General features: G+C 35.8%; 4 protein-coding genes across 7 annotated transcripts; 2 read left to right on the top strand and 2 right to left on the bottom strand.

The window, feature by feature from the left end:
• The first annotated feature begins 1,968 nt into the window (after positions 1–1,968).
• Positions 1,969–8,636, top strand: LOC144564102 (uncharacterized). 3 transcript variants are annotated; one of them, XM_078313621.1, is made up of 15 exons: positions 1,969–2,295; positions 2,826–3,011; positions 3,531–3,639; positions 4,192–4,332; positions 4,684–4,788; positions 5,115–5,198; positions 5,580–5,695; positions 5,917–6,018; positions 6,104–6,217; positions 6,689–6,745; positions 7,169–7,235; positions 7,354–7,407; positions 7,706–7,780; positions 7,871–7,906; positions 8,411–8,636. In XM_078313621.1, exons 2-15 carry the CDS (start codon positions 2,980–2,982, stop codon positions 8,519–8,521), a joined length of 1,203 nt encoding a protein of 400 aa, XP_078169747.1. In that variant the 5' UTR covers positions 1,969–2,295; positions 2,826–2,979; the 3' UTR covers positions 8,522–8,636. The 3 variants fall into 3 exon arrangements, with proteins under 3 accessions (XP_078169747.1, XP_078169748.1, XP_078169749.1); XM_078313622.1 differs by lacking the exon at positions 5,917–6,018; XM_078313623.1 differs by lacking the exons at positions 7,706–7,780; positions 7,871–7,906; positions 8,411–8,636 and adding an exon at positions 7,596–7,687.
• Positions 8,637–9,992: 1,356 nt separating this feature from the next.
• Positions 9,993–11,226, top strand: LOC144564300 (DUF868 family protein (DUF868)). Its single transcript, XM_078313897.1, has one exon. The coding sequence runs from the start codon at positions 10,147–10,149 to the stop codon at positions 11,116–11,118; it is 972 nt and encodes a 323-aa protein (XP_078170023.1). The 5' UTR covers positions 9,993–10,146; the 3' UTR covers positions 11,119–11,226.
• A 1,040-nt stretch (positions 11,227–12,266) lies between these two features.
• LOC144564789 (NDR1/HIN1-like protein 13) lies at positions 12,267–13,152 on the bottom strand. Its single transcript, XM_078314390.1, has 2 exons — positions 12,883–13,152; positions 12,267–12,721 (listed from the first exon to the last, which is right to left on the bottom strand). The coding sequence occupies exons 1-2, from the start codon at positions 13,126–13,128 to the stop codon at positions 12,428–12,430; spliced, it is 540 nt and encodes a 179-aa protein (XP_078170516.1). The 5' UTR covers positions 13,129–13,152; the 3' UTR covers positions 12,267–12,427.
• A 4,880-nt stretch (positions 13,153–18,032) lies between these two features.
• On the bottom strand, positions 18,033–25,686 carry LOC144564101 (DEAD-box ATP-dependent RNA helicase 20-like). 2 transcript variants are annotated; one of them, XR_013514552.1, is made up of 11 exons: positions 25,497–25,686; positions 24,952–25,118; positions 24,420–24,716; positions 23,725–23,904; positions 23,407–23,568; positions 22,870–23,024; positions 22,527–22,619; positions 22,359–22,444; positions 21,673–22,049; positions 19,374–19,607; positions 18,033–18,278 (listed from the first exon to the last, which is right to left on the bottom strand). XR_013514552.1 is itself a non-coding variant. In XM_078313620.1 (11 exons), the coding sequence occupies exons 1-11, from the start codon at positions 25,550–25,552 to the stop codon at positions 18,211–18,213; spliced, it is 1,725 nt and encodes a 574-aa protein (XP_078169746.1). In that variant the 5' UTR covers positions 25,553–25,686; the 3' UTR covers positions 18,033–18,210. The 2 variants fall into 2 exon arrangements, 1 of the variants encoding a protein (XP_078169746.1); XM_078313620.1 differs by having other exon boundaries at positions 21,823–22,049.
• Between the last annotated feature and the right edge of the window lie 880 nt (positions 25,687–26,566).

Below are 26,566 nucleotides of genomic sequence, written 5' to 3'. Positions count from 1 at the left end.
ATATAGAGCGAATAATCTACGAATATGGATTCGAATATGGGTACAAAACGAATAATTGTCAAATAATTGAGTTATATACTTTAAGATACAAAAGAATGTCTTATTGTTGCCTTAAAACAATGGCTAAAACCAATTTAACAAAGGCTAAAAGTATACTACATTTACGGGCTAAAGTCTATTGAGAGTAAATAAATGAAGGTAAAAATGAAATAAAATAGCACTATTGTAGCACTATCATCAGTGAAAAAAATATTAAATTGGAAACCAAATCATATTATCATTTATCACATAACTAAAACTGAAATGAATATGAAATAATTATATAACAACTTCTATTCGGAGCAGTAAAGTTGAAGCCAATTGGGACAATTTCGGATCCAAATAATTGCGAATACGGATATGGATATTCACTTTCATAAAATTATCCATACCCGTATCCGTCATTATTTCACCATATGCAAAAATATTTATATCCGTATCCGCAATTATTCATATATGTTTAATCTGGATTCGGATAATCTCCGAATACGAAGCCAATTATTTACACCCCTAGTTCCATGCCTATGAAGCACAGAGCCCTTTAATATTAGCGTAGATCTCAATTAGATGGTTCAGATTTATTAACGAACGTTCCGTTGATGCAGAGAATGCGAATTCCTTTTTTTAAGTCCATCCGGTAAGAGGATATTACATGATTTTACAAACAAATTGTCAGAATTTCTTGAGTTTTCAAATTCGGCCTTGAGAACCACAACTTTCATGCCGCACCGGAAAATGAGCCAGACTTACATGGTGAATTTTTTTTTCATGTAAGAAGTTTCTACTTACAGCTCAATTTGAAGGAACATACTGACAATCAGGGGCGGATTCAGGATTTCTGTCAGGGTATGGCACTAATTGGATTCAAACCTATTAACTTGTCGGGTATACAATTGCAACTCAATTTCTATAACTATGTTTATTATAAAATCTGTTATAATTATAAAATCGATTAGCACAGCATTGAAATATTTTTTGTAAGTCAATTAAAAATTTGATTGGCACAATTCAAAGTGGGACTATTTTTAGCCAATTAGCAAATCAAAGTCAAAGCTTAGATAAAAAAAAATCAACTGAAATATAAGTAACAAATAATAAAAGGCACAAAAATTCCGACCGACCCATCTCCTTAGAATTGTAATAATAAGTCTCACTATCAAATATTTCTTATTCTCTTGTTCTCTTTCATTCTATTTACAAAATAGAATATCGTAGATCCGAAAAAATAAAATACACAGAATTGATCAAAACTCAAAATGAATCGGTTCAAGAATTGAACTAACTCTGGTCAAGGATAGACACTACATCAAACTAGAGATATACACACTGAACAATTAGTACTAGATCAAAATTAAAAAAAAAAAAAATAATAATCTAGGAGTAGGCATATCTACCGCAATAAGCATGTGGATCCGCCAGAGCTGACAATCACTATTTTCTCAGCGCTTACCTTGCACAGGTAAGAGCATGAGAGCATTCACAACCTGTCAAAGAAATTGTACCTTCTTAATTAATAAAAGCTCAAATAAGTTATTATACAGAGATCTATTATATAATTTTCATTATATGTATGGTAACAATTTTACAGTACTTAATATTTTGCTGTAAACTTTATTAAAAATGATGTATAAGCATAGACATTTAAAAAAATGGATGAGGTCATCATTTACTAAATAATACTGAATCTGCCACTGTACCATACAGTTTATATACCGGGCACAACACAAGTGCTAGAGAGTAAAAGAATTTCAAAAAATGTAAAATTTGGTCTTCAAACACATATTAAGCTAGAGAGTAAAAGAATTTTAAAAAATATAAAATTTGATCTCCAAATACATATTATATTAATATGAAGAACAAGATGAATGATTCGGATATAGTACCGCAGACTCACTCGAGATGGAGAATGTATGTGACATTCCTTTTTGGAAACTTGGTTGGAAGATTCCAGCCGTCTCTTTTTTCCTTTTTTGTAATTTTTACTCCTTAGTCCTCACCTAAAAATAAAATTAAGAGAAACAGGAAAAAGGAAGTACCAAATCAGAACCTGTCAATAGCATATAAAAGCTGCGACTTGATCCCATTCCCAACAGAAACCCAACAAATTAAAATATATCGACTACATAATCAACATCGGAGAAGAGAGAAAAAGGGAAAAAGAAAAGGGGACTTCGTTTTCGCCGCTTGACTCCTCTTAAGATCTGTTTCCGCGTAGCTCGATAGACAAATTTCTAATTTCTAATTTCTTTTCTCAAGGTAGAATTTGCTTCCTTAATTCAGATCTTAGTCCAGGTTTACATGTTCTCGTCTAATTTTTTATTTTTCCTATTTACAATCGACCAATTGGCTGCTAGGGTTTAATTTATTTATTCCTATCGAGGATTGCTTCTTTTCAGTCGATAACCATAACTTTTAGGCTAGCTATTCTTCAGAAAGAGTGCTCTCCTTTCAATAAATACGCTTTCAGGTCACTTTGAAGTTGTCAGAAATTCTGGTAAACTAATGAATTTATGCATAAATGCCCAACCCACAACCCATTTATTGGCGTTAGACCAGTGGGGCTTCTCCCATGATATGCTGTTTTTCATGGCCTAGGTCATACACTCATATTCCATTTCAAATTGGTGCCAATTCTCTACTTTATTCTCAGTCATACAGTGCCAACTAGATTTTGAGATTGTTTAACAACTTAGTGCTTAGTGGTATGGGGTATGGGGATTGATCATTACAACATCAAAATCTAAAGCTGTTCTTTCTTCTCCTTCTTCTGTTTCTTTTATTCACAGATTGGGCAGCTACTGGCTTTGCACTTCTATTGAAAAAATCAGCGCAGGTACTATTTCGGCCCAACGAATTGAAATTAGCATAGTGGCTCCCTATGTGGAAGGCCTTGGTGCTAGAAAAGTCTGTCTATGTATGAAATTTTGAAACTGCAAACAAATGGCAAAACTCGGAGGAAATTTAGGCCGTAGGTACGTCATCTATCTTCTGTTTGTTAAGTGAGTTCTTTTACGTAAACAGAATCTCTGTTCTTGTTTGGGCCAAAATTTGCAATTTGGTTGGTTCTTGCCAGTACAGTTTCTCACCTAAAAAGGACTGTACCCTTCAAAAGTTTTCACCAAACTAGTAGTTAGGCCTGGCCTCAACTCGTTTACCTGTTTTTCAGGTATAATTAATTATGAATTATAGGATGCCCTTCACCTATTAGCTTCAAATAGATAAACAAAATAAGGAAGAGACCTGAGTTGAGCTAAATTTTTGTGATTATAATTTAATCAGAGCTTTTTCTAACTTCAATCTTCAATAGTGTAAAAATGCCTTAACAAGAACTCTCTCCTGTCTTCAATTCACCTATTTGATCCATTTTAACACAAATCAAACCAATGAGAATCCAAATTAAAATGAACATGGTACATGAACCACAAGTAATTTGCTTTTTTTATTGGATAACTGTCAGTCCTATATTTTCATTCTTTTTTTTGTTGTGGCAGTGGATTGATGAGACCAAATGAGACAATGAGGCTTATATTTTCTGCAGTAATTGGAGTCATGTTGGGCTACTTATTTGGCATCTCTTTTCCAACTGTTAGCATCACTAAGGTGAGAAGATTTACTTAACTGCTTCTTTTGAACCAGTTTTACCAGTACTGATTGGTGCATTTCACAGTTCTGAGTGGTTGCTGATATAGGTCTGGGGAAATTATTATTGAAAGACCAAATAAATAAGAGAAATAAAAGCAACAGGTCAAAAAAAAAATGCTCAATATGGGAGTTCTAAATAAACATAAAATACAACATTAGAAAACACAAACAAAAAAGAGCCAGTTCGTCTGATGAGTACATGTGAAGGAAAAGATTAAATCTGCTGGGGTGATGATCATGATATGTTACCATTTTGGAGTCACATTATTGTTATGTATCAACTATGATTTTGGTCAGTGGCTGGCAGATACTAATTGCGCCTGATCTGGTTACCAATTTATTTGCATCTTGTTGTGCAATTAGTAATTGAGACTCGTACGACAAGTTAGAATTAACATAAAGGAGTTGCAAATACATGATTGTTGTTACTACTGCTATTGTTATGATACGCATGATTGTGGTTACTACTGCTATTGTTATGATACGCTACTTTGTAATATGACATGGCAGCTTCACTTTCCTTCAAGTATTATTTCATACATAGAGGATAGGAATTCTGGCATCACAACGCAGACATTGCTAAACCATGCATGGAGTTCAGCGAATAATCACAAGCGAAACAATTCATCTGACCCAAATGAAATCCCAAAGGTTCTGTTCTCTTGCTTTTAATCTTTTAATGCATAATGCTTTCACATTTAGTTTCTTGTCTCAATCGTTATTATAACTGTATTGGTTTTAGCTGGGGTGGCAATGAAATGGATCAGTTCAGGTTGGCAATAATGAGTTCAAAAATATTGTTTGGACCAGCAAATACTGATCTGACCTGACCAGACCTGATCCGTTGACTTCTATTAATTTTTTTTTTTTTGTAATTTATATTTTCTCATTTTATTTTGTGTTTCCCTCCAATTTGGATTTCCACATTTTTTTTTTCTTCTTTGTGGTTTGTTGGGTGGGGCCGTGGGTAACCTTTAACTTTTTTTTTTTTTTCTAATACAGATATATGTTCCTACAAATCCTAGAGGTGCTGAGATGCTACCACCTGGCATTGTAGCCTCAGAATCAGATTTTTATCTACGCAGATTGTGGGGTGAGCCTACTGAGGTTTGTAAAGGAAAAACAGCTTTTCTTATGCAATAGTTTATCTTTGCAATGGAATATGTGACTATGTGAGCATGACGAAACACAGACCAAAAAGAGAAAGGAAAAGGAAAGAAAGAAAAAATTGAAGATGGTAAAGAAAAATGATCGAAGATGATGTGCAAATATATTTTGTACTAGGGATATGAAACGAACAAAATGACCGCAACATAAATCCTTAGATAGTTTAAAACAAAAACAAAAAAAATCATAGTATTTTTATTTTATTACCTTACTAACTGAAGTTCCCCTATTTTTATGCAAATGTTTCATAAACTATACCTGAACAGGACCTCACTATGAGGCAGAAGTACCTTGTGACATTCACAGTTGGTTATGGTCAGAAAGCCAATATTGATGCAGCTGTTAAAAAGGTAAGCTTGTCATTCTGCCTGGTGAATTATTTTTCTTGAATTATAATCGTAATACTGATCAAGTCGGTCCGTGAACTTTTATTCTGTTCAAGTTGACCATGAGAATACTTGAATTTTTAGTTGACTATACAAGTTTCTGGACCAATTGGAAAAAAGGTTAATGCCTGCACTGCAATTTTCTCCCATTCGAACTGCTTGCAGTAGCAGTTTCTACATGAATATTATAATTATCATATATTTATTAGCTTATAGTGCTGCTTAGAGTGCAGTGAGGAATCGATTACATTTGTTCCAAAGTTAATTATGCTTCTTCGTAAATGTTGTAGCATACTTTGATAATTCAATTTTTCATTGTCTAATTTTCCTCAAACCCTGGTGTAGTTTTCTGAGAACTTCACAATTATGTTGTTTCATTATGATGGCCGTGCTAGCGAATGGGATGACTTGGAATGGTCCAAAAGGGCCATACATGTCAGTGTCAGAAAGCAAACTAAATGGTGAGTTAGCATAATTTCAGGTACATGTAGCATACCTGGTCAGTAGTGAAAACATCTCCTTTGTTATCTTTAGCTATCATCATTCGTGCCGCCTTCTTTCTGGCTGGGTTTATCTGGTCTGCATTAATAAAGTGGAGCTTACTTTATGCATAACATAGTGTATTGACTTTTTTTCTTCTACTATGTTTACGTTTTAAGCCTTTTTATTCTCTTTTTTGAAGGTGGTATGCAAAGAGATTTTTGCATCCTGATATAATTGCTCCATATGATTATGTATTCATCTGGGATGAGGATTTAGGAGTTGAGCATTTTAATGCAGAGGAGTAAGAACCTTTGGTTTAGTCCTATTTTACCATTTACAAGATGTTTTATGGCCATGTTTTTTAGTTTGTACTGCTTTATTTCTAGGTACATTAAGCTTGTGAGGAAACACGGGCTTGAGATTTCACAGCCTGGATTGGAGCCCAACAGAGGCTTGACATGGCAGATGACTAAAAGAAGAGGTGATCGTGAGGTCCACAAGTGAGATGTTTAATTTTTATGGGTTTCTCTTGTTTGGATTACAAAATGTTATTTTTAACTTGTTAATTTTCCATGTGATTTTCCAAGGGTTTGTAGCAAATTACACCAAAAAGTGTCACATGGTTTGATGGAAACAAGATAATATGTTACCTGCGGATTGTTTTCCCCTAATTTTAATAAGACATTTTCTTATATTCTAAATTGAACTAAAATGCTGAAAAAAAAAATGAACCAAAATGAAGTCAAGAGGATGGGAAATGTCCACTCAGTATAAATTGTTCAAGAAGAGGTTAGTTGAGATTACGGTTGAAATTCCAGGGTTATGTGGTGATGTCTTTTGTTAGTATTAAAAGTGTGGTGCTAATACCAAGTGGGAAAATTAGAAAATTTGGGTGTTGTGCAGTGCAGTAAACCATCAGGTGAGTTTTGTGGCAAAGCCAAATTTTAATCGTTTATTTCTAATCTGTGTAGGGTAACAGAGGAGAGGCCAGGATGGTGCAGTGATCCACATAAACCACCTTGTGCTGCGTAATGCTGGAATTTATTATTATTTTTAAATGCTTGGGAAAGTTTAAAATAATTGTACTTGTAGGGACTCGAGTTAGTCTGTTGCATTTAAAAACATCTATGTTGATATAAAAGTTCAACCAGGCTTGTAAGCTGTTGGGGTTCCTAGGTTTCATATGCTCATTTTTTGGGACTTCGATAATCTCACAGGTTGTCAGTTTATTAAGTTGAAGCTTATTGCACATAGGTGGTTTAGCATTAGCTGCATTATTACAGTTATTCAATCTCAAACTGAACCAGTCAAAGTGTGTAATACTCATCTTCAAACTTAGTACTTCAAGCTTGTATTGTACTCGTTAATTTATTCTTGTTCATGTTGGTGGCTAATTATAAAATGAATTTGTAATGCTTGATTTTATTAATAAATCAAATCTCGGTATGCAGCTTTGTAGAGATAATGGCAACTGTTTTCTCAAGAGATGCGTGGCGTTGTGTCTGGCATTTGATCCAGGTTCCAACACATAATTTTATGTTTCTCTGAGGAAAATAGTTTTAGAATTTTTTTGCACATCTAATGTTTAAATATTTTGTTTTCTTTTTAATAATCTAAGTATATTTTCCTTGTGCAGAATGACCTGGTTCACGGGTGGGGTCTTGACTTTGCTCTTAGGAAGTGTGTTGAGGTACTTTTTCTTAAATTTTACTACTAAAAGGAATGTTCTCTTTTGCAATGGAAATTTAGATTGTGCAATGTCTTTGCAAGAAATTAGGCCATGTTCTGAGAAGGCTTTGTTATATACTAAAAAAAAATTTAGTTGATGCCCTCTGGTGTTTATATAAGCAAATAAGTAAACTGTGTTTTGCTTGACAGAGAAAGAGAGAAGGGGTTATTATTGGCTTTTGAAGTTGAAATTAAGTAAACAAAACTCATTACTGATCTGTATATTTTTCACTATTATTTACTTTTAAAAAAAAATGTAGCCTGCGCATGAGAAGATAGGAGTGGTGGATGCACAATGGATTGTTCATCAAGTGGTTCCTTCTCTTGGGAACCAGGTAATCTTACCTGAGGAGAATATTCTTATATCTCAGTTATTGAAGATTTATAAATTTTCTTACCGTTTCATTGTTCATTCATTTTTCTAGGGCCATGCTGAGAAAGGAAAAGCTGCATGGGAGGGGGTGAGTACTATTGTATTACTTGCGTTTTGACATCAAGGGGGCCCCTTAAAAGAGTGAAAATTCACTATAAAACCCTTCAATTTTTTTTTTTTCAAAATGACCCATGAGTTTTTGTGGTCTTGGAATTTTGGATGTTGTTCAATTGTACCCGTGCCAATTACTTCATCCTAATGCTGACAGTGCAGGAACGTAAATATAATATATTGAAATTACTTGGATCCCTTAAATTTAAGTTCTTATGGTTTCATGTGATTCAAGTTGCAAGCATTATTTAATTTAGAAAGCAGACCAGAATTTGTAGAGTGCGTTGAACTGCGGACCTCGTCAAACAATTACAATAGGTTGCATGCATTTGTGTAATTTTGAATTTCTTAATTATTTGTTGTGTTTACATGCAAACAAGGGTAAAAGCTGGGTTATCTTTGACCACATTTGTCAGTACTTGTATACTCAAATTCAATCAGGTGTTTATATTTCATTAAGGTAATTTGAATTTGAAAACAGGTGAGAGAGAGGTGCAGGAAGGAATGGAGTATGTTCCAGACAAGACTTGCAGATGCAGAGAAGCAATACTACATTGAGAAAGGCATCACCCCTCCCAATTCTACTGTTTAGATAGTACTTGTAGATTTCATTGTAGCAATATTTATCCTTGGAGAGTTGGCTCTTTGTATGTAGAAATTGCATTCACGTGCTGTACTTTGCTTCCAGTTCATATCTATTTATTTGCAACGAATCCAGCTGGGGCTGGGACCTATAGCCTATATTTTAGGTATCTTATATGATTAGATTGAAGTCAGGATAAATATTTTAGAGGAAATACAATACGGTGGTGCTCGGTAAATGGTAAGGCACAAGATAAAAGTTCTCTTGCGCTTGTGCTTCTAATATTAATTTTTGAGATTCGAGCAGCAGATTACAGCCCTTGAATGTAATTATTTTAAAACATAAAGATGTTGATTAAAATGTCAAAGCACTGGTAGTGTGATCATTTTAGATTGGTAATATTGTATAGGGGCGATTGTGTTTGAGTTTAACTGAGATGTCAAGGAAGTTAAATAAATTGAAACTATGGGTATGGGATAAATATGTTTGTTCTAGTTGTGGAGATACATGCATCATGCATGTGTCTTTTAAATGCGAGTTAAGTGAACTAAATTTCATCCATGTGCTAAAACTAAAAGCATCTGTTAGCACAATGAATTAGACACTCTCATCAAAATTAATTAAAACTATGAGCATGCATGATTTGTTTAACCAATTATGTCCTACAATCACCAACATTTATAACAAAGTGCTAAAACAAAAGTTAGCTTAATTAATTAATTTAAAACACTACTTGGCACTCATCAATACAGAGAAGACCAAAATAATGAGAAAATAAATTAAAACTTGTTAAGATAAATATCATAAATTAAAAACTTTTTTAAGTATTGTCAGAAAGCTTCCGATAAAACTTTCGGGTAATTTGCTCTGAGTTGGAATATTGTAGGAAATCCCTTTAATTTTCGTGATAAAGTAGATCAGACGGTCCGAATCTAAAAGCAATTAATATTTGAGATAATTTAGGTGATATAATATAATTCTGGAGACCCCTTGGCCATCTAGTTCCGCCTTTTGCACTATTAGTTACTCCGTGTTCCAACTTTTGGAGCTCTTAGGCTGTGCTGTGTTGTGTTGTGTTGTGTTGTCTAATTGAAGTATTAGTTTATTAATTATTTGCCATAAGATCACCCTGACCTGATACAGACATTTTAACTTATTGTACTGTTAAAACTTAAAAATAATAAATTAATAAACAGGTTAAAAATATAAACAAGGTTTTTTTTTTTTTTTTTTTTTAAAATGTGAAATGATAGTCAAATTTCTTCAACTTACCGGTACAAATAATTGACTGATCAATAATATCAAAAAAAAAGGACCAGAATGAAAAAAGGATCAGAGAATTCTCGTCGGCTTCACTATCATTAATGAATGTACAGCTCACTTCCCTTGGAGACCATCCTGTTCCTCTCTCTCTCTCTCTCTCTCTCTCTCTCTCTCTGCCCTCTTAATTTCCATGCAACAAAAAATAATGCTGTATCTGTTTGTTCCTCTAGAAAGATAAGCCACTAGGACTCAACCACACACAAACGCACAGAAATTACTGCATGCTTAATTGCTTATCCATCTCCCTGAGAAATAACTAGTTATAGCATATATTTTTTTTCAACTTTTGATTCATTTCTGGATTGATCAGGATGCAAGACATATTTTCTGTTCCTTCTTGTTTCTCTTCTCCGGGTGAGAAGCTGCCTGAGAACCCCACTAATTCACGTTCTGGTCAGAGCCTGGTGGCTCTAGTTTACCGAGTCGAGATCTTAGGAAGCTGCCGTCTTGTCACCATCACTTGGTGCAAGAATTTACTAGCACACGGTCTCTCGGTCTCTATTCAAGGCTCGAATACTGAATCTGATAGTGACGATGAAGAAGACAAGAAGTTCTACTGTGCCAACACGGCCACAACCAGCATGGGCGGTACCCTGAAGAACAACCCCACATGTAAGGTGGAGATGCGGCCGTGGCACTTCTGGCGGAGGTACGGGTCGAAACGTTTCCATGTGGATGGTACAGTAATCGATGTATTCTGGGACTTAAAGAACGCTAAGTTTTCTTCTTCTGATGACCCGGAGCCACTGTCGGGCTACTACATGGCAGTTGTTTCGACCGATGAGGTTGTGTTGCTTCTTGGTGATCTCAAAAAGGAGGCATTCAGGCGAAGCGGTGCCAGGCCGTCACTTGTCGATCCGGTATTGGTCTCAAAGAAGGAGCATGTGTTTGGTAAGAAGAGATTTAGCACAAGAGCAAAGTTCCATGAGAAGGAAAAGATGCACGAGATCATGGTCGAATGCAATTCATGCGGCAGGAATGATATAGACATGGCTATAAAGGTCGATGGCAGTGTAAGTGTTCTTGTGAGGCATCTCCAATGGAAATTCAGAGGCCATGAGACTATTTTTGTTAACAATTTGAGGGTGCAAGTTTACTGGGACGTGCACGATTGGCTGTTTAGCCCTGGCCCAAGGCACGCTCTGTTTATCTTCAAACCGGAACCGATACTGATCGAATGTTCATCAAGCAGTGGTGAACAAGCAGATCACACATACACATTTGGAGATGATGATGGAAATTGTGATTTTTGCTTGTTTCTCTATGCATGGAGAGTTGAGTAAAACAATAAACAAGGTTCAGTTTAGTGATAATAAATCAAGTTCAAATTTAAGTTCTTAATTAATTGTACATGTATATATACATATATATTAATTTTTCAGGTGTGGCAATTGGTTATTATTGCATTTTTTTAATTTTTATCTGCCTTGCAAGACAAAAGTTCTTAATATATAGTTGGTTCTCTTTGATTTAACACTATATATATCTAGTTGTGTTGGGAATTGCAAGCAAGTACATTTGAATGCAAATTTAGTTGCCTTTTTTTTTGTGTGCATGGGAGGATGGGAGGATGGGAGGATGGTGAGTATGCTTGGGCATTGCAAGAGGATGCGGTGGCATGCACATGCAAGAGAGAGCGAAGGTGGGGTTAGCAAAATCACTTATGGATGGTTGGTCCCCATATCAAGAGACATCTGTTGTGAGAGACAGGAGGGATTTGCTTTAATTTGTTTGCTCAATTATTAATTCACTAACTGGCACTGACACCTACACTTATTCTCCCCTAATTGGCTGATCTGATTCATATGATCATATCCCATCACCACTTGTTTGGTAGCGTCTTGGAGAAAATACTCGGCTGCCGAGGCCAGACTAAATAATTATGGGCCTTAATACTCGGCTGCCGAGGCCAGACTAAATAATTATGGGCCTTAATACTCGGCTGCCGAGGCCAGACTAAATAATTATGGGCCTTAATACTCGGCTGCCGAGGCCAGACTAAATAATTATGGGCCTTAATACTCGGCTGCCGAGGCCAGACTAAATAATTATGGGCCTTAATACTCGGCTGCCGAGGCCAGACTAAATAATTTCGGCCCTCTTTTCTCTTGCCAGAGCTACTTTAGTTTCATGCAGCCCACGATCAATAGACACGAAACTGGTGAGCTGCAAGAAGCCTAATAAGCTCTGTACATATCTTAATCCAGTATGGGTCTAGAGAAGAAATGTAAATGTACCAGTTGTAATTAACTCAGTTTTTTTTTTTTTTTTTTTTATTAGATACCGAGTGTTTCAAAGTCGAACTGTTCCGGGATCCTTGTCTTGGTTGATATGTCAAATGTCAATGTCATGCTCAAAATCAAAGATAACTTGACACTATTGATATGATTAAATTAAATTATGCCATTGAAAGAAAAAAAAAAAAAAAAAAGCAACTGCTTTGGTAAAACATAACCAAAGAATACTGAATATATATGTCCATGCAAATTGTAATTGTAATTGCAATTCTAAGACAGTAAAGAAAGTTGTAGACTTGTAACCATATGTTCAAAAGATAAAATTAAACAACAAAATAACTATAACAATGGCGGATTAGCATTGCTTCCTTAAGAGCACGCCATTAGGCGGGGGGCCGACAAGGATCTCGCAGGACGGGTTAAGCCAGTTGGTGAAACGCAACCACCTGCCAAAGAGCCACCGCGTCCTGAATCTACCGCTCAAATGCAATGTCACCCCTCCTCCCCCTGCTTGCGTTCCATTGCCCCATTCTTGCGCCACTTGGAACGGCAATGGCACGGCACTCGTGATCATTTTGAGGTTTCTCAGAGCCTCCATTTGCCTTGGTTCGTAGAATGCATCTATTACCTGAGTCCCAATCATGATGCCCTGTATCCAATTAATTAATTTGTCAAAACTTAAAACCTCATGTCATGTGACTATGTGAGTCATATCCAATCTGGCCCGATTAATTAATTTAACATCTGAAGCTAGCTGAAAACTAATTATCTTATTAGTTAGCCAGGTTTTTAAATTGAGTAGTGTTATACCTGAAAATACATATCCAGCTGCAAAGAGGAGAAGTAGATGTTGACCTTGGTATTAGGATTAATTACATGTGCCAGTAGAGTGATGTCAGCATTAAGCAAGTTGCCGGTATCAATGTTCCCGGCATTCAGTGAGGCGGCGGCAATGTCGAATTGAGGGCTTCTGGGCCGGTAATAAAGGTACACAATCAGCACACTGAGCCCGAGTAGAATCACCGCCACCCAAAAGACAGTGCAAACTGCCACCATACACCATGCTAGTACGCCCGTACGCTTTCTTTCTATGAGGGGTTTGCTGGAACGACCGTGTTGCGCATCTTGATTTTGATCATGTCTATGGTTGTGGTTCTGATGCGATAAATTCTGTTTTTGTTGGTCTGAACTAGAGTGTACAGAATAAATTTCTGGCCGTTGATGCGAATTATTTGCCATGATTTTTTTCTCTCTGGAATTTTTTGAGGAAGAGGCAGCGATAATGGTGAATTGTTGTATGAAGAGAAGGTATCAGAGGAGAGAGCAAGGGAAGGGAAGGGGGGAAGGAATAATTTGGTGAGATTGTATGTGGGATATATATGTCTTTTGTAATTTGCGAAATTCAGGGACCACTGTCCACTGGAGTGGTGATCCTCACTTACTAACCCGCAATACAAATGACTACACTGTGATTTACTGGGAATTCTAGATCTATAATTTGAGTGCATGACCAACCAAGGAATACTCGAACTCGCCTAGTCTCCCCTCTTCTCCCGCGACGGGAAATAGATAAAGTTACAGGGACCAATCACCAATGTTACAATACTTAATTATTTTCAGAATCTCACAACTTACAAGTAATTGATAATTTATAAGTTTTATTTTAGTTAAGATTAGTGTTCATTGTGATTAATTACAACGACCATTTATTTTGCTACAAAGGACTGCTGTTTTTATGTTTAAATTTTCAAGACAGCCGGTGTTCGTTTGCATTTAAATGAATGTTTATTTTTATTCATCAAATTTTACATTTTCAATTATTTGATTGAATAATAACTCTGAAATTTCATGATAGTTATTAATAATTGTTCAAGGATATTTTACCTGCTCTTGCTTGGAATAAGAACATTTATTTTTAGAGGGAATTTCATGTATCTCCTCCACAGACCATTATTTTTTAACTTTCCATAGTATCTTTTATTATGTAAATATGTAATATATCAAGAACATAAATTATGTTTTTTCACTGTTATGCCACTAAAATTATTAATGCGAATGCTGCATAATCTCTGTAAGTCGAACAATTTTAAAATATTTGTAAAAACTGTGAAAGTCAAATTTTCTTTTGGAACAACAGTCATTTAGGCAGGGGTGAAAACGGAGCAGACAGTGGTAAAATCATATCTATATTTTTTTTTTCTATTTTTCAGATACGGAGCAGATAACAGACAGATACAAATACGGGTTAGGATCAGATCAAATATTTATTAAAATAATATAAAAAATATTAAAGTTCATATATTTATCTAATTATAATGGTTAATAATATAAATTTTTCATGATATATATTAAAATATATGGTATATATCTACAATTCAGATACAGATAATTGAAATGTAAAATCATATCAGTATCCTTATCCACACGAATATTCAGATATCGGATATCCACATCTAAGTTTTCGAATACGGATAGGATATTATTCATACCGTTTTCACCCCTACATTTAGGTCATATTTAAATGAAAATTTACTCAGTTAAATAATAATAAAATTTTGATTTCTCAAAGAATACACATGCATGGCTCATATTTTTAATCCAAATATCAGAAGATGAACTTAAAATATCCAATTATATAATATTTACATTATTTTAGCATGCTTAATTACTTAATTAGGTAAGCGGTTCTCTTTAATAAAAGAAACTATTATAAGTTATGATTTTTTTCTTTCCATATGGCAGCTAAAAGTTTAAAATATTTATCCGTCTATTTTTCTTTTACTTTTCTTTTATACAAACACCATTAAGAACTTTCAAACAATTACAACATTGCTTTATAAAAAATTAATTAATCCAAATAATTTTAGTTCGGAAGTCTTCTTTGCAACATACCTACACTATTTTGACTAAAAAAAATCATAATGTTTTAAATCTTCTCTATTGCTTGTCAACAAAAAAAAAACATACAATGACCACTACATACAAAAGGCAGAGAAACTTTCCATAGAGTTAAATATTATTGACTTCTCTTGAGTTTGCAATTTAAATCAAGAAAAAATACAATTGTGAGATAATAAAAGAAGAGGAGGGTTCTAATGCCTCATTTTTTCCATATCTCATCATATCTCATATTTTATATTTTCGTTTTCAAAGTCCAAATTGTCGATCCGAACCGTTCAACAAAATATTTATACTAAATAAGTATGGAGATGAAATTTTATATTTTTTGGAATTTTTTTGCTATTTTTTAAGATAGATACAAAATCACTGTTTTTTAACCGTTCAAAAAACAGTGATTTTCTATCCATCTTAAAAAATAGTAAAAAAATTCCAAAAATTATAAAATTTCATCTCTAACTATATTTTAGTATGGATATCATGCTGAACGGTTCGGATCGACAATTTAGACTTTGAATATGAAGAAAATAAAGATATAAAATATGAGGTATGACGATGTATAAAAAAAATGAGACATTGGAACCCTCCTTATAAAAGAAATATATGAAAATGAGGGCATGAGCAGTGCTCCAGCAAATAAAACAAACGTTGAAAAGAAAGATTTTAAGAAGATAAAGAGAATGATGGAATCACCTATCACATATTGAAAAACAGCCCATGAACTGACAGCTGCGGTGTCGCCCTGGCAGAGAAGGCAACATAGATCATTGGCTCTCATTTTCATGGCCAGTCAGAGGCAAGGGAGGATCTACTGTAGCACAGGGGGCAGCTGCCCACCTGGATTTTGAGTTTTAGTAGTGATCTATTGGTATCGATCGACTTTGTCTCTCTCTGGAAATTTTTTTGCCCCCCTCTAAATATTTAATTTGTAATTCGAGTTAAATTTAGTGTTAAAATCAAAATAAATTTTTTGAATTATGATTAGTAATATTAATTATAAGTTATAAGATCATAAATTATAAGTCAGTGTATTGGAAAATATAAGTCAAAACATTTTTTTTTATCGAGTACCCAATTAGTTAATGGGTTTAAATCCGATAAGCTATTTAAACCCGATTCGATATTTTTTTAACCCCCGATGAAAATCCTGGGTCCGCCCTTGGTCGGAGGTTGTGCATACCAGGAAGCCATCATGGCTGTTGTGGAAGTACAAGAGCGAGCAAAAGGGTACCATGCGGAAAATAGTTCAACCAAAATGCAACAAAATGAAAATATCATCAGAATATTCTGAGACATAACAGAAGTAATATAGTTATAATATAGAAACTAGTGCAATTTAAAATAGTTATAAACAACTAGTTGGTAGTGCAGCTAGAAGCATCAACATCGTCTTTTGTCGGCTGATACATCACCATTTGAGTGTCTGCTGGATCCCAAACTTGGTGAGGAATTTCATCAATGTCTGATGGCATCCACCTTAGGACCAGCTCCCTAGCCTGCCTCTTGATCATGCTTGCCCAGTAATTAATTAAAGCCACAATTATTAGTACAATATATCTAATTAAAAGTTTTCTTATTAGTATGTTGAAAACAAGATTCATTTCTTAGTTTTAGACTACAAGAAAATCAATTTGAGATTGTTATCTAAGGTGAAAGAGAAATTTATTATATCAGTGATGTTATTCCATTTGTAATAATATTGTTGGCTAAGTCCTATTCAAAACCAAATATGTTGAGCCAATTTGCATTTCAAAAATAGATGGTTAACTGTCTCTTCAGCATGGGCAGAACTGACACTGTGTACATCCTGACCAACCTTTACTACTAAGCTTATCTTCTGTGTTTTTTTTTGTTACTAAGCAGCCACATGAAAATCTTGATCTTATGAGGGATAGGTAAAGGCCAGCACAAGAGAGATCTGGGAAGTTGGATACCCCCAATGTTAAGAAACCTGTATAATGATTTGACTGAATATATTGCTTGTTTTCCTTACTTATTGCAGCACAAAATACCACCACAAGTACAACTATAGTTCATCAACATACATTCTAAAGCATCTCTGAAATATTGGAACATCAACAGATAGATGCCACACTTAATGCGGGTTTATGTTATATCAAGTAGCTAATACTCTAATTAGAACTTGAAATGAGGGACCACCTACTGCACCACTGCAACTTCGCGGCTCAGCTGGGGGGTGGGGGGCTCAAACTTAATCACATCAGAGACAACCTGGTGGGAGCATCGAGCAGCCAATGACCCGAATATCAGAGCACGTTGGGAGACAACACGGGCACCAGGTAAATGGGCTATTTGGTGGGAGAGAAATAGGACGATCTTCTCTAATACCGCAAAACTGGGACAAAGTACAGACTATATGATGCAGCTTGGGATATGCACCAGTGGAATACATACTGTTAGAGTGCTACCAAGAACCACTAACCAGAGAATGGGGCTGGACCAGGCACGTTGGTACAGTGCGCTAATTCCAGTTCTTTGTAAGCTGTGATTTGACTACATTGTTAAAACTTTTTATTTATTTTTAATACAAATGTCAGTATGGCTACTTTCCAACTGACCTTCACAAAAAAAAATAATAAAATAAAATAAAAGAGAGAATGTACAGCCCTTCTGATACGTCTAAGAATTTTAGATAGGTTGCTTGCGGCAAAGATTAGTCTCTCCTGGACTGGAAGTATACAAAATGCGCTAGTGCGGACTCCAATTTACAAAATGATAAACTGTACAAAATTCACATTGTATTAAAAGTATATTTTACATTTTTACTCTAACAATATTTGCACAATTCACACCAACAGAAAAAGCGAGAGTTACACTCAATATATCATCAAATGTGGCATCATGCACACTTTTGATTATATCGCACATCAATGCCATAGCCAGGCTTCATAATGTTTGAGCTGACAAAATCAAGTTTAAATAGGAAGTTTATAGGCGGCAGATAGTGTGACGGTGCCATCTATAAACGCATACTATTTTCAATGATTTATTTTTATTTGCCCATTATCTTAATGCCAACACACGCATGAAAACACAGATGAAAATAAAATCTTCAATACATTTAAGTGCTTAAAATAACCACTACAAATATAATCTTATCAAATTATCACTATCATTGAACATTGCCGGATAATCACCCAACGATTGTATCATAAGCTTACTATTGAGTAACAACCATAAAATCCAGTGTAAAAAAAATAACTAATGAGACATTGTCAGTCAATAATAGGGCCGCGAAGCAGCAAAAGATCGGTTGCCATACCCACCTCGACCTTTTGACCTTCCTCCTGTTGGGTAAAAACTTGTCAATACCTGATTGATATAAATAAAACACCTACAACGTATGCTTGTTCACTTTTCTTTTGTTTTGTTTTCTGTTGCAAAATATTTTGCAGAACTTGACTAATATATACTAGAAATTGTGACTAGGAACTTCGAAGTTCCCCATGGGTATAAGATTGCAACAGCCCACTAGAACTAGCTCTAAGCAATAGTAATACACGGTAAAGGAACTTGCTAGGTTGCTTTGAGGAATCTAATTTACAAGTCTCAAAGTGCTGCATCTTAGATGCATTATGCACACAGGAAAGTTTAAAAAAGTTCCCATAGCACTTTGAAGTTTGAACATGAAAATTTCTCCTTGACCTGCTTCTTCAAAATATGCTCACCCTATGTTTGCTGGTTTGGAATATTTTTGTAGTATATAGGTAGACCCAAAAAAAAATTTCCCATGTTTGACACTAAAAGCATCTTGTCAGAAAATAATTAAGAGTAAATTTCACAAATATTCCTTTAAATATTATTTTGGTCCTCAAAAATTTGTTTCGTACCAAATCAGTCCTACTGTAATCATCAGTCAAAAAAATAGACGGAAACATAGCATCTAGGTTGTCATAATATCACAGATATGTAGAACAGAACGGTTTCCTGTTTATCGAAACTCTTTCAAAAGCTCGTTTCTCCAACATCAGTAAAAAAATAGATGGAAACATAGCATCTAGGTCGTCATGATATCACCGATACGTATTATGGGAAGTAATATCACCGATACGTATTGTGAAAAATAATATCACCGATATATCAACATTTACACAATGTGATATGGTAAAATAATGTTGAAATGCATGAAAATATTATCATTATTCTTTTCAAAGGTAAAATAATGTTTGGGACTAAAGGCATGGTTGTTGTTGTTGTATTCTTTTGAAAGGTAGGACCACCTTCACACAATAAAAGAAACTTTAAGAAATCAAAATGGTACTTTTGAAACTTTCAAGAACAGAAAGGAACAATAAGTGATACTTATGGACCATTTGTGTGCAATTTACTAAAATAATTTATACAGATAAAAATTCTCCAAACAAAAAAACTACAACACATACCTCCATTATTACCACGAACGGAGATGCCCATGGATTCCAGTGCAGGAATGACACTCTGATTAGCCTCCCTTAGTATCTTTACTAGTTCTTTGGCGAACCTTGCATTTGCTACCGTGAAGAAAGTGAAGGCAGTGCCTTTGGCACCAGCACGGCCAGTACGACCAATCCTGTGCACATAATCCTCTAGATTTGTCGGGAAATCATAATTTATCACGCATTTTATGTCCTTTACATCTGTGTCATTTGCATACATCCAAGAATTAACTTCCAAAGCATGCATTATATATCAAATAACTAAAGAAGTGAAACATCAACACTAAATCAATTTATGTCGAATCAGCATGCCAGACCATCCATGCAACACAAGTATATATGTCAATTGCATGCTTTGATGTCTGATGCTACCAACTATGATGCATGAAAGGGAACATTAGGAACATGCTAGCAATATCATAACAGCTACATATGAATTATCCTCTTTAATTTAAGAAACACTTGGCAAAGAGAGAATTTAAAGGCTCCTCTGCTTAATTCTGCAGTACTAACACCAAATTATTACAACAGGTAACCACTAATCTGATACGAGAATCCTGCCAAACCCACAAGACGAAAACCTGACCAAAAATTCTTTGAAGTCAGAAACCTAAACCTAAACCCAAATCAACAAAACTGATGTAGGCCTGAACCTGATCAACCAGTAAATTGAGTTATTTGAATAAAACTGACCCTTAATCTGAATCAACCAGACCTCAAACCCCAACCCATCTGATCCTCTCCTGCACCTAGTTCCCAAAATGAATAAATAAGCAAAAATCAATTTTTCTATCCCACCGGACCCAACCCCTGACCAGGTGTACCTAGATCAACCCAAAGTTCAAGCTAACCTGAAACAACTGAAACCTGACTGGAGAGATGAGACCAGAAATTAATAGATATTAAAAAAAAAAAATCCAAAATGGCTAATCCCCACTTAGCCAGACCTGGACCTTAATTTGAACCAACCTGGAACCTCAATAAAATTGTTCTTCAAAGAAATGCTATACTTTTTCTGTACTTATCTCAAGGATCGGATGCACGTTACGGCTTACAACCATGAACATGACAAATACTTATGAGCCAATCACATTATAATTAGAAATTCTTATTTAACAAGTGAAGAAAGCATCTTATAGTTATCTACCATCTAAAATAGGAAGTTACAACTAAACATCAAAACATATAACTATTTTTCCTGAAATGCTAACAGTCAAAAGTTATTTTGCCATTAAATTACCAGTACGCAAATATGGAGTTAATGATTTCGCCATTAATACATTATAGTAACCAAGATGCAGCAACAAGAACTAAAGCATGCCAGATGGGAGCCAACAAGGAACATAAACTGAACCAGCTTCAGTAACATTGATGGGTTGTGTTTTAACTTTCAACTGAGCTTTGATATCCGCAAAGGACAAAAAAGTCCTCAAAAAGTTACCAATTCAGAATCCATTTATTAAGCAAGCCAGGAAGATGGAGCAACAGGAGTCAAATTTAAGGTGCCAAAGCCAAATCAAAGGTCAACGACTATACTTTAATGACAGTGGTTCCAGTAAAATTAGGCACAAGAGGTCAAAAAAGTAGTTCTGCATGCTAACTATGCAGACCAGGCCAGAATATTTAAAAAAATGAAATGTCTGAAACCTACAGATCCAAGTCTGCACCTGGCCGAACTCAATGCAACTCAATACGACCAAACAAAAATTCATTCAAAGCCATAAAAATTTACTCAAGTGTTGCACAATTATCAGGAGTAACCCAAACACCAAATGTAACCAAACCCAGACAAGTGGTCTGACAACCAAACACACCCAATAACTGACAATGACCCTCTGAAATGACCTACAAACCGAAAGCAACCAAAACCCACAACAACACAAGATACTCTGACCTTCCATTGACTGAACCCAACCATAACAACAGCCCGAGATTTTGATAGCTAGTAACAGAACCATTAAACATATAATGACCTATTCTTTTATTATACACACCAAAACTGGAATGATAGTTTCTTAGCAGATTGACCGAACAACCAGAAAAAATCATCATGATAATAGAATTTATCATATCTTAAAAACAAACCAAAATTGATTGATACATGCTGAATCAAGTGCAACACTGCTTAAAAGATTGAAATTCATGCTATTCATGGAAAAACAGAACTCCTTACTGCCAAAACAGCTACAAATAAATAAAAAAATTGACCAAATGTGCCTTGTTACCACTGCCAATGAATAAAGAAAAGGGTATACTTTGTTCCTACCTTTGACATAATGGCACCTTGAGCAACACTGACCACAGGGTTTTAGCTCCACTTTTGTTCAGAAGCTGGTCAAATGCCCCAGGCAGACTCATCATTTCAATATGTATTACTTTTATTTTTCTTAAGAGGTCAGACAAAAGGTGGTCCTACCAAGACCACGTGCTGCTACATCAGTAGCAGTCATTATGGGACTCTTGCCACTCTTGAACTCTCCCAAAACCCAATCCCTCTCAGATTGGGCCTTATCACCATGTATTGATAGAGCGGGCCATCCATCCATCCTCAGTTGCCTTGTCACCCGGTCACATCCCTTTTTTGTCTCGACAAAAATCAGGATCCGGCTTCCATCCATAACTTCTGCCAAGAGCTTTATTAACCTAAATAGAAGGACGGTAGAAGATAAAGAAAGCAGATTACATAAGAGCACATTAGACAACTCTTCTGACTTCTTCTAATCATAGTTTCATGTGTATAAATAAGTTTCACATATATAGTGTATGAGCTCTTTTTCAAAATATTGAAGACTTATTCCTGCCACTTTACACCCAAATAGCCAAATACAAAGACTAAGAAACAGAAGTAAATTTTGGAAAATGCTACTCATTGCAATGCACTTCTAGAGAACAAGCACATTCTTTTTTCAAATACAATGGAACAAAAAGATACAAAAAAATGCATTTACATACCTGGCGTACTTCTCACTTTCTGGAACAACTTCAACAATTTGGTTTATGGATTGGTTGGCTTTCAGATCAGAAGACCCGATGATTATCTTCAAGTCATACATTTACGAAAATATTAAAAACTATCTTCAGAAAAGGTTCAGCGAATTTATGAAAGAATAAATCACTAACCTTATAAGGATCATGCACAAAACGTCGGGCTAAGGCCTCCACTTCTTTTGGCCATGTGGCACTCCAATATAACGTCTGTCTGTCAGGACGGATCTGGCAAATGGACAAAAAGCACCAAATTGTTTGTATCATTGAATGACCGACATAAAAATAAAAAATTATTAATGCACGGATTGCAGTATTTAGTGTAAATACAGAAACACCATTGGTCTTTACTGTACACCTTAATATAACCAAAATTGTTAACACAGCAAATGTTCTTTATGGCACAATTATACACCAATCAACATATAAGTTAACCAGCAGAGTATCATTTGCTTTATTAGACATCATAAACTGCTACCTGTGTTAAAATCTTTCTGATCTGAGGCTCAAAGCCCATATCCAACATCCGATCTGCCTCATCCAAGACTAGGTATGTGACACGCCGCAGGTTTGTAGTGCCCGCTTCTAGCATATCAATTAAACGACCGGGTGTTGCAATTACAATTTCAACTCCTACAAGGAGAAACATAGCACATAGAATGTTAAATACAGAAATTATATGCCAGCCTGCACATATGGCTATATAAATTCCGGCCCTACAACCATTTTTTATCACTTTAAAATTAGTTACAAGGAACTTGAAAAAAAAAACATTTGAATGGAAATGTCAAATATAGGTTCCAAGAATCTTAATGCAGACAGACCCATAAAAGCCTATAAATTATAGTCAATACCATAATTAATGGGGAGCAGGAAAACTATGAATTTATCAATAAAATTGGGAAAAAAAAAATTGATTATGTCCACAGGAGACACAGCAGCATCTGATAAAACACATGGCAGTATATGGGGAGACAAAATAGATAGGGAATAATAACACAAAGTCAGAAAAAACCTCGTCTAAGGACAGCTACTTGAGGTCCTTTAGGCGCACCACCATATATGCATGTGCTTCTGACAAGGGACTCCGATCCAAATTTCTTTGCTTCTGCTTGTATCTGAACTGCAAGCTCTCTTGTAGGTGCCAAAACAAGAACTACTGGCCCATCACCTTGTGCTGTACAGATAGAAACCAAAAGAAACCTCTGTAGTCAGTACAGAATTGACTAATGCAAAGTACAAAAGCAAGACATTGAATAGAAAAGTTGTGGGAGATCTAACAGTGGAAAGGGGCTCAACCATGCTGTTTTTAATATACAAAAGTTGCACTAACCTAGGCGAGGCTGTGCGCTGACATGGACTAAAGCAGGGAGCAAATAAGCAAGTGTCTTGCCAGAACCAGTCTCCGCAATACCAATGAGATCTCTGCCTTTCAAGGCCATGGGCCAGCCTTGAGATTGTATCGCTGTCGGCTCCACAAAACCGGACCTCGTTATCACTTGCAAGCAGAACTCTGTGTATATTTAAAATACAACCACAAAAAATTAGCCAATAAACTCGCACACAATAAAAAATAGCCTGCTACCACGGTCTGAGATTCTATTAACTAAATTGTCCAAATTCTGCTATTGCATGTAAAAGTTTGATAAAAATTCAGTATCATTATATAGGGAACAGATAAATTGACATTACAATTTACTTGACAACAGTGACTCCTGAAAAAATGATTAACAAAATAATAAAAAAGTAAAACTGTAGATATGTTTATTGTAGTTGAGATTAATTAAAACTCTGTGCAGTTTGGGAGTCATGTGCACAAATTCTACAAATAAATTTTCCATGATTGACCCATTTCCATTATGTAACCATGCAGGTCAGGGTTCCTCATGATGCTATCAGGTGACCTGCAGTGCACAAATTGATCATGCTTACATCCAAACTGGGACAAAGGAAACAGTTTGAACACACAATACATAGTATTGAGACATCTATCATAAGATTTGAAAAGAAAACTTGGCTTAATTGTACCTGGAAAGTTGGCCTCATGAAAGAAGCGAACAGGCTTTGGCACATCTCGGCCTTCTACTGTGATTTCCCTTCTGGCACGGTAAACGGTGACCTCCTGCTCAGACATGGCCTGTACCTCAGGCCCTTCCACATAGAAGTTCTTCTCAAATGGTACAAGGTTCTTAAAATCCTGTTTCGGCAGCATAAGGTTATCAAGGTCATCTTTTGATTTGCTGCCACGGCCACCTCGTCCACGGCCTCCACCACTAGAGCCTCCGCGACCACCTCTACCAGAGAAAGGTCGTGCATCACGGTCACCTGGCAAAGTACAATATTATATGGTTTCCTACTGTATTATGGTTTCTGCATTACAGTCACCTGGCACAGTACAATATCCACCTCTACTTAATACCACAGACAACTATTAACTAGGATGGTGCTGACATATGGTTAACAAATTCATTGCTTTTTGGCCCCACAAAAGTCTTAGTTTTAAATCCAATATCACAACAGCATGAAAGTTTTAAGGAAAGCATGATTTTGCGATGATAACCTTTCCTGCCTCCATAGCCACCTCTTCCACCACCAGAGTACGAATATGATGTGCCAGAACCTGATACAGCGCTGTATGCAGCTTGTGGATACCCACTGCCGTAGTTTGCAGTTGGAGGCCCTGTAGGTGGGGCTGAGTAAGTCGATTGTGGTGGCCTCATAAAATCACTACAAAAGAAGAAAGAGAAATTAAGATCAATGTCGAAATTAATAGCAAGTGATGCAAAGTCTCACAGAAAAGGGAAACAAAAAGAGCAGGCAGACAAAATAATCCTGAAGTTGGATTTTAGAGATTATCTATACAGAAAAAATTCAACTCTTTATTCCCAGCTTCCACAAGAAGCCCAAATTTGTACGACTGCTTGTGTTATAATTCGCTAGAAGCCGGAGATTTTTTGTATACCCCAGATCTGGACAAATAAGCTAATTTAACAAAGAGAATACTGCCTAATCGGATTATCAGAAGCCATATAATCTAAAAAAAATTAGCAAAAATTGAAATACAAATTTAGATCGGGATCGGAAGTGAGGAGATTCATCTCTTACCTCCGCCTCTCCCTGTAAGAACTTGGATCGGCGTATCTCGAATCGTAAGAATGCATTCTCCTTGTCGGTTTTGGCCTTGCTTGAGAGAGGAGCGGCTAGGTTAAGTTACGTGCCGGAATCAATGTCTCGGGGGAAGAGGAACAAAATATCTACTCAAATCAACGACTAAGATAACTCCCCGACTCCCTTCGTGGATTGCGGATTACAATCCTTTTATAATAACCCTGATGCAAGTCGGTGACGGATGGAATTCATATCCCCTAAAGTAACTCAAATTTTGAGTTTAGATCAAGACCGTCCGATCTGCACAAGCACGAATATTAAAAATATCGGTGCATTCCACTTATAGTCGGATTGGCTGGATTCTTATTGGACGGTCAGATTAAAACTAAAAATTTGAGTTACTTCAGATGATCAAGAGTCGGACGATGAGAATTATGGACCCAAAAAGACACCTCCAAAATTTGTGAACTCATTTAATTCGGCCCATTATTATTCAGACAGGCCCAAGTGGGCGTAGTTTTACAGGTAATATACACAATAATTAGACACACCCCTAATAATCACAGTTTGGTATCTAATTTTACTTAATAAAGTTTGGAGCGCTTCTCTCAAGTGTCTCGCCCACTGTTGAGTGTTGACCAATGCCAGCATTAGGATCGATCGTCTTTGATTTGTCATTGAAGATCTTGTTATTTCTTTCTCTCCAAACAGTCCATAGTCCTGCCGCCCAAGCTATTTTCTGTGCGAGTATACAGTAGTTGTAAAAAACCCACTTACCTCCCAGACCATCTGAGGCTAGTGCGGTTGTGTCACAGACTCACAGTGGAGGTTAATTGTGTAGAAAGGTCTTTTAAGAAGAAGGATTGATCTTTTGAATTGGCCAGTCGGGAGCCGCTATTTATCTCATACAGTAAATACAGTGTTTGAGCCCAATTAATCTGTGGTTTGTTTTGCAAGATCCAAATCCATTTCGTCAAAAAAGCAATGAGTCGACGAAACACACACAGGGATGCTAATGAGTCGAGCCAGTTCGTGAACCAATGAGTTGAACAACTTAATATTTCATA

This window comes from Carex rostrata, chromosome 13, assembly GCF_964058835.1.
Source record: "Carex rostrata chromosome 13, lpCarRost1.2, whole genome shotgun sequence".
NCBI classification, from domain to species: domain Eukaryota; kingdom Viridiplantae; phylum Streptophyta; class Magnoliopsida; order Poales; family Cyperaceae; genus Carex; species Carex rostrata.
This window is presented reverse-complemented; position numbering and strand designations above follow the sequence as displayed.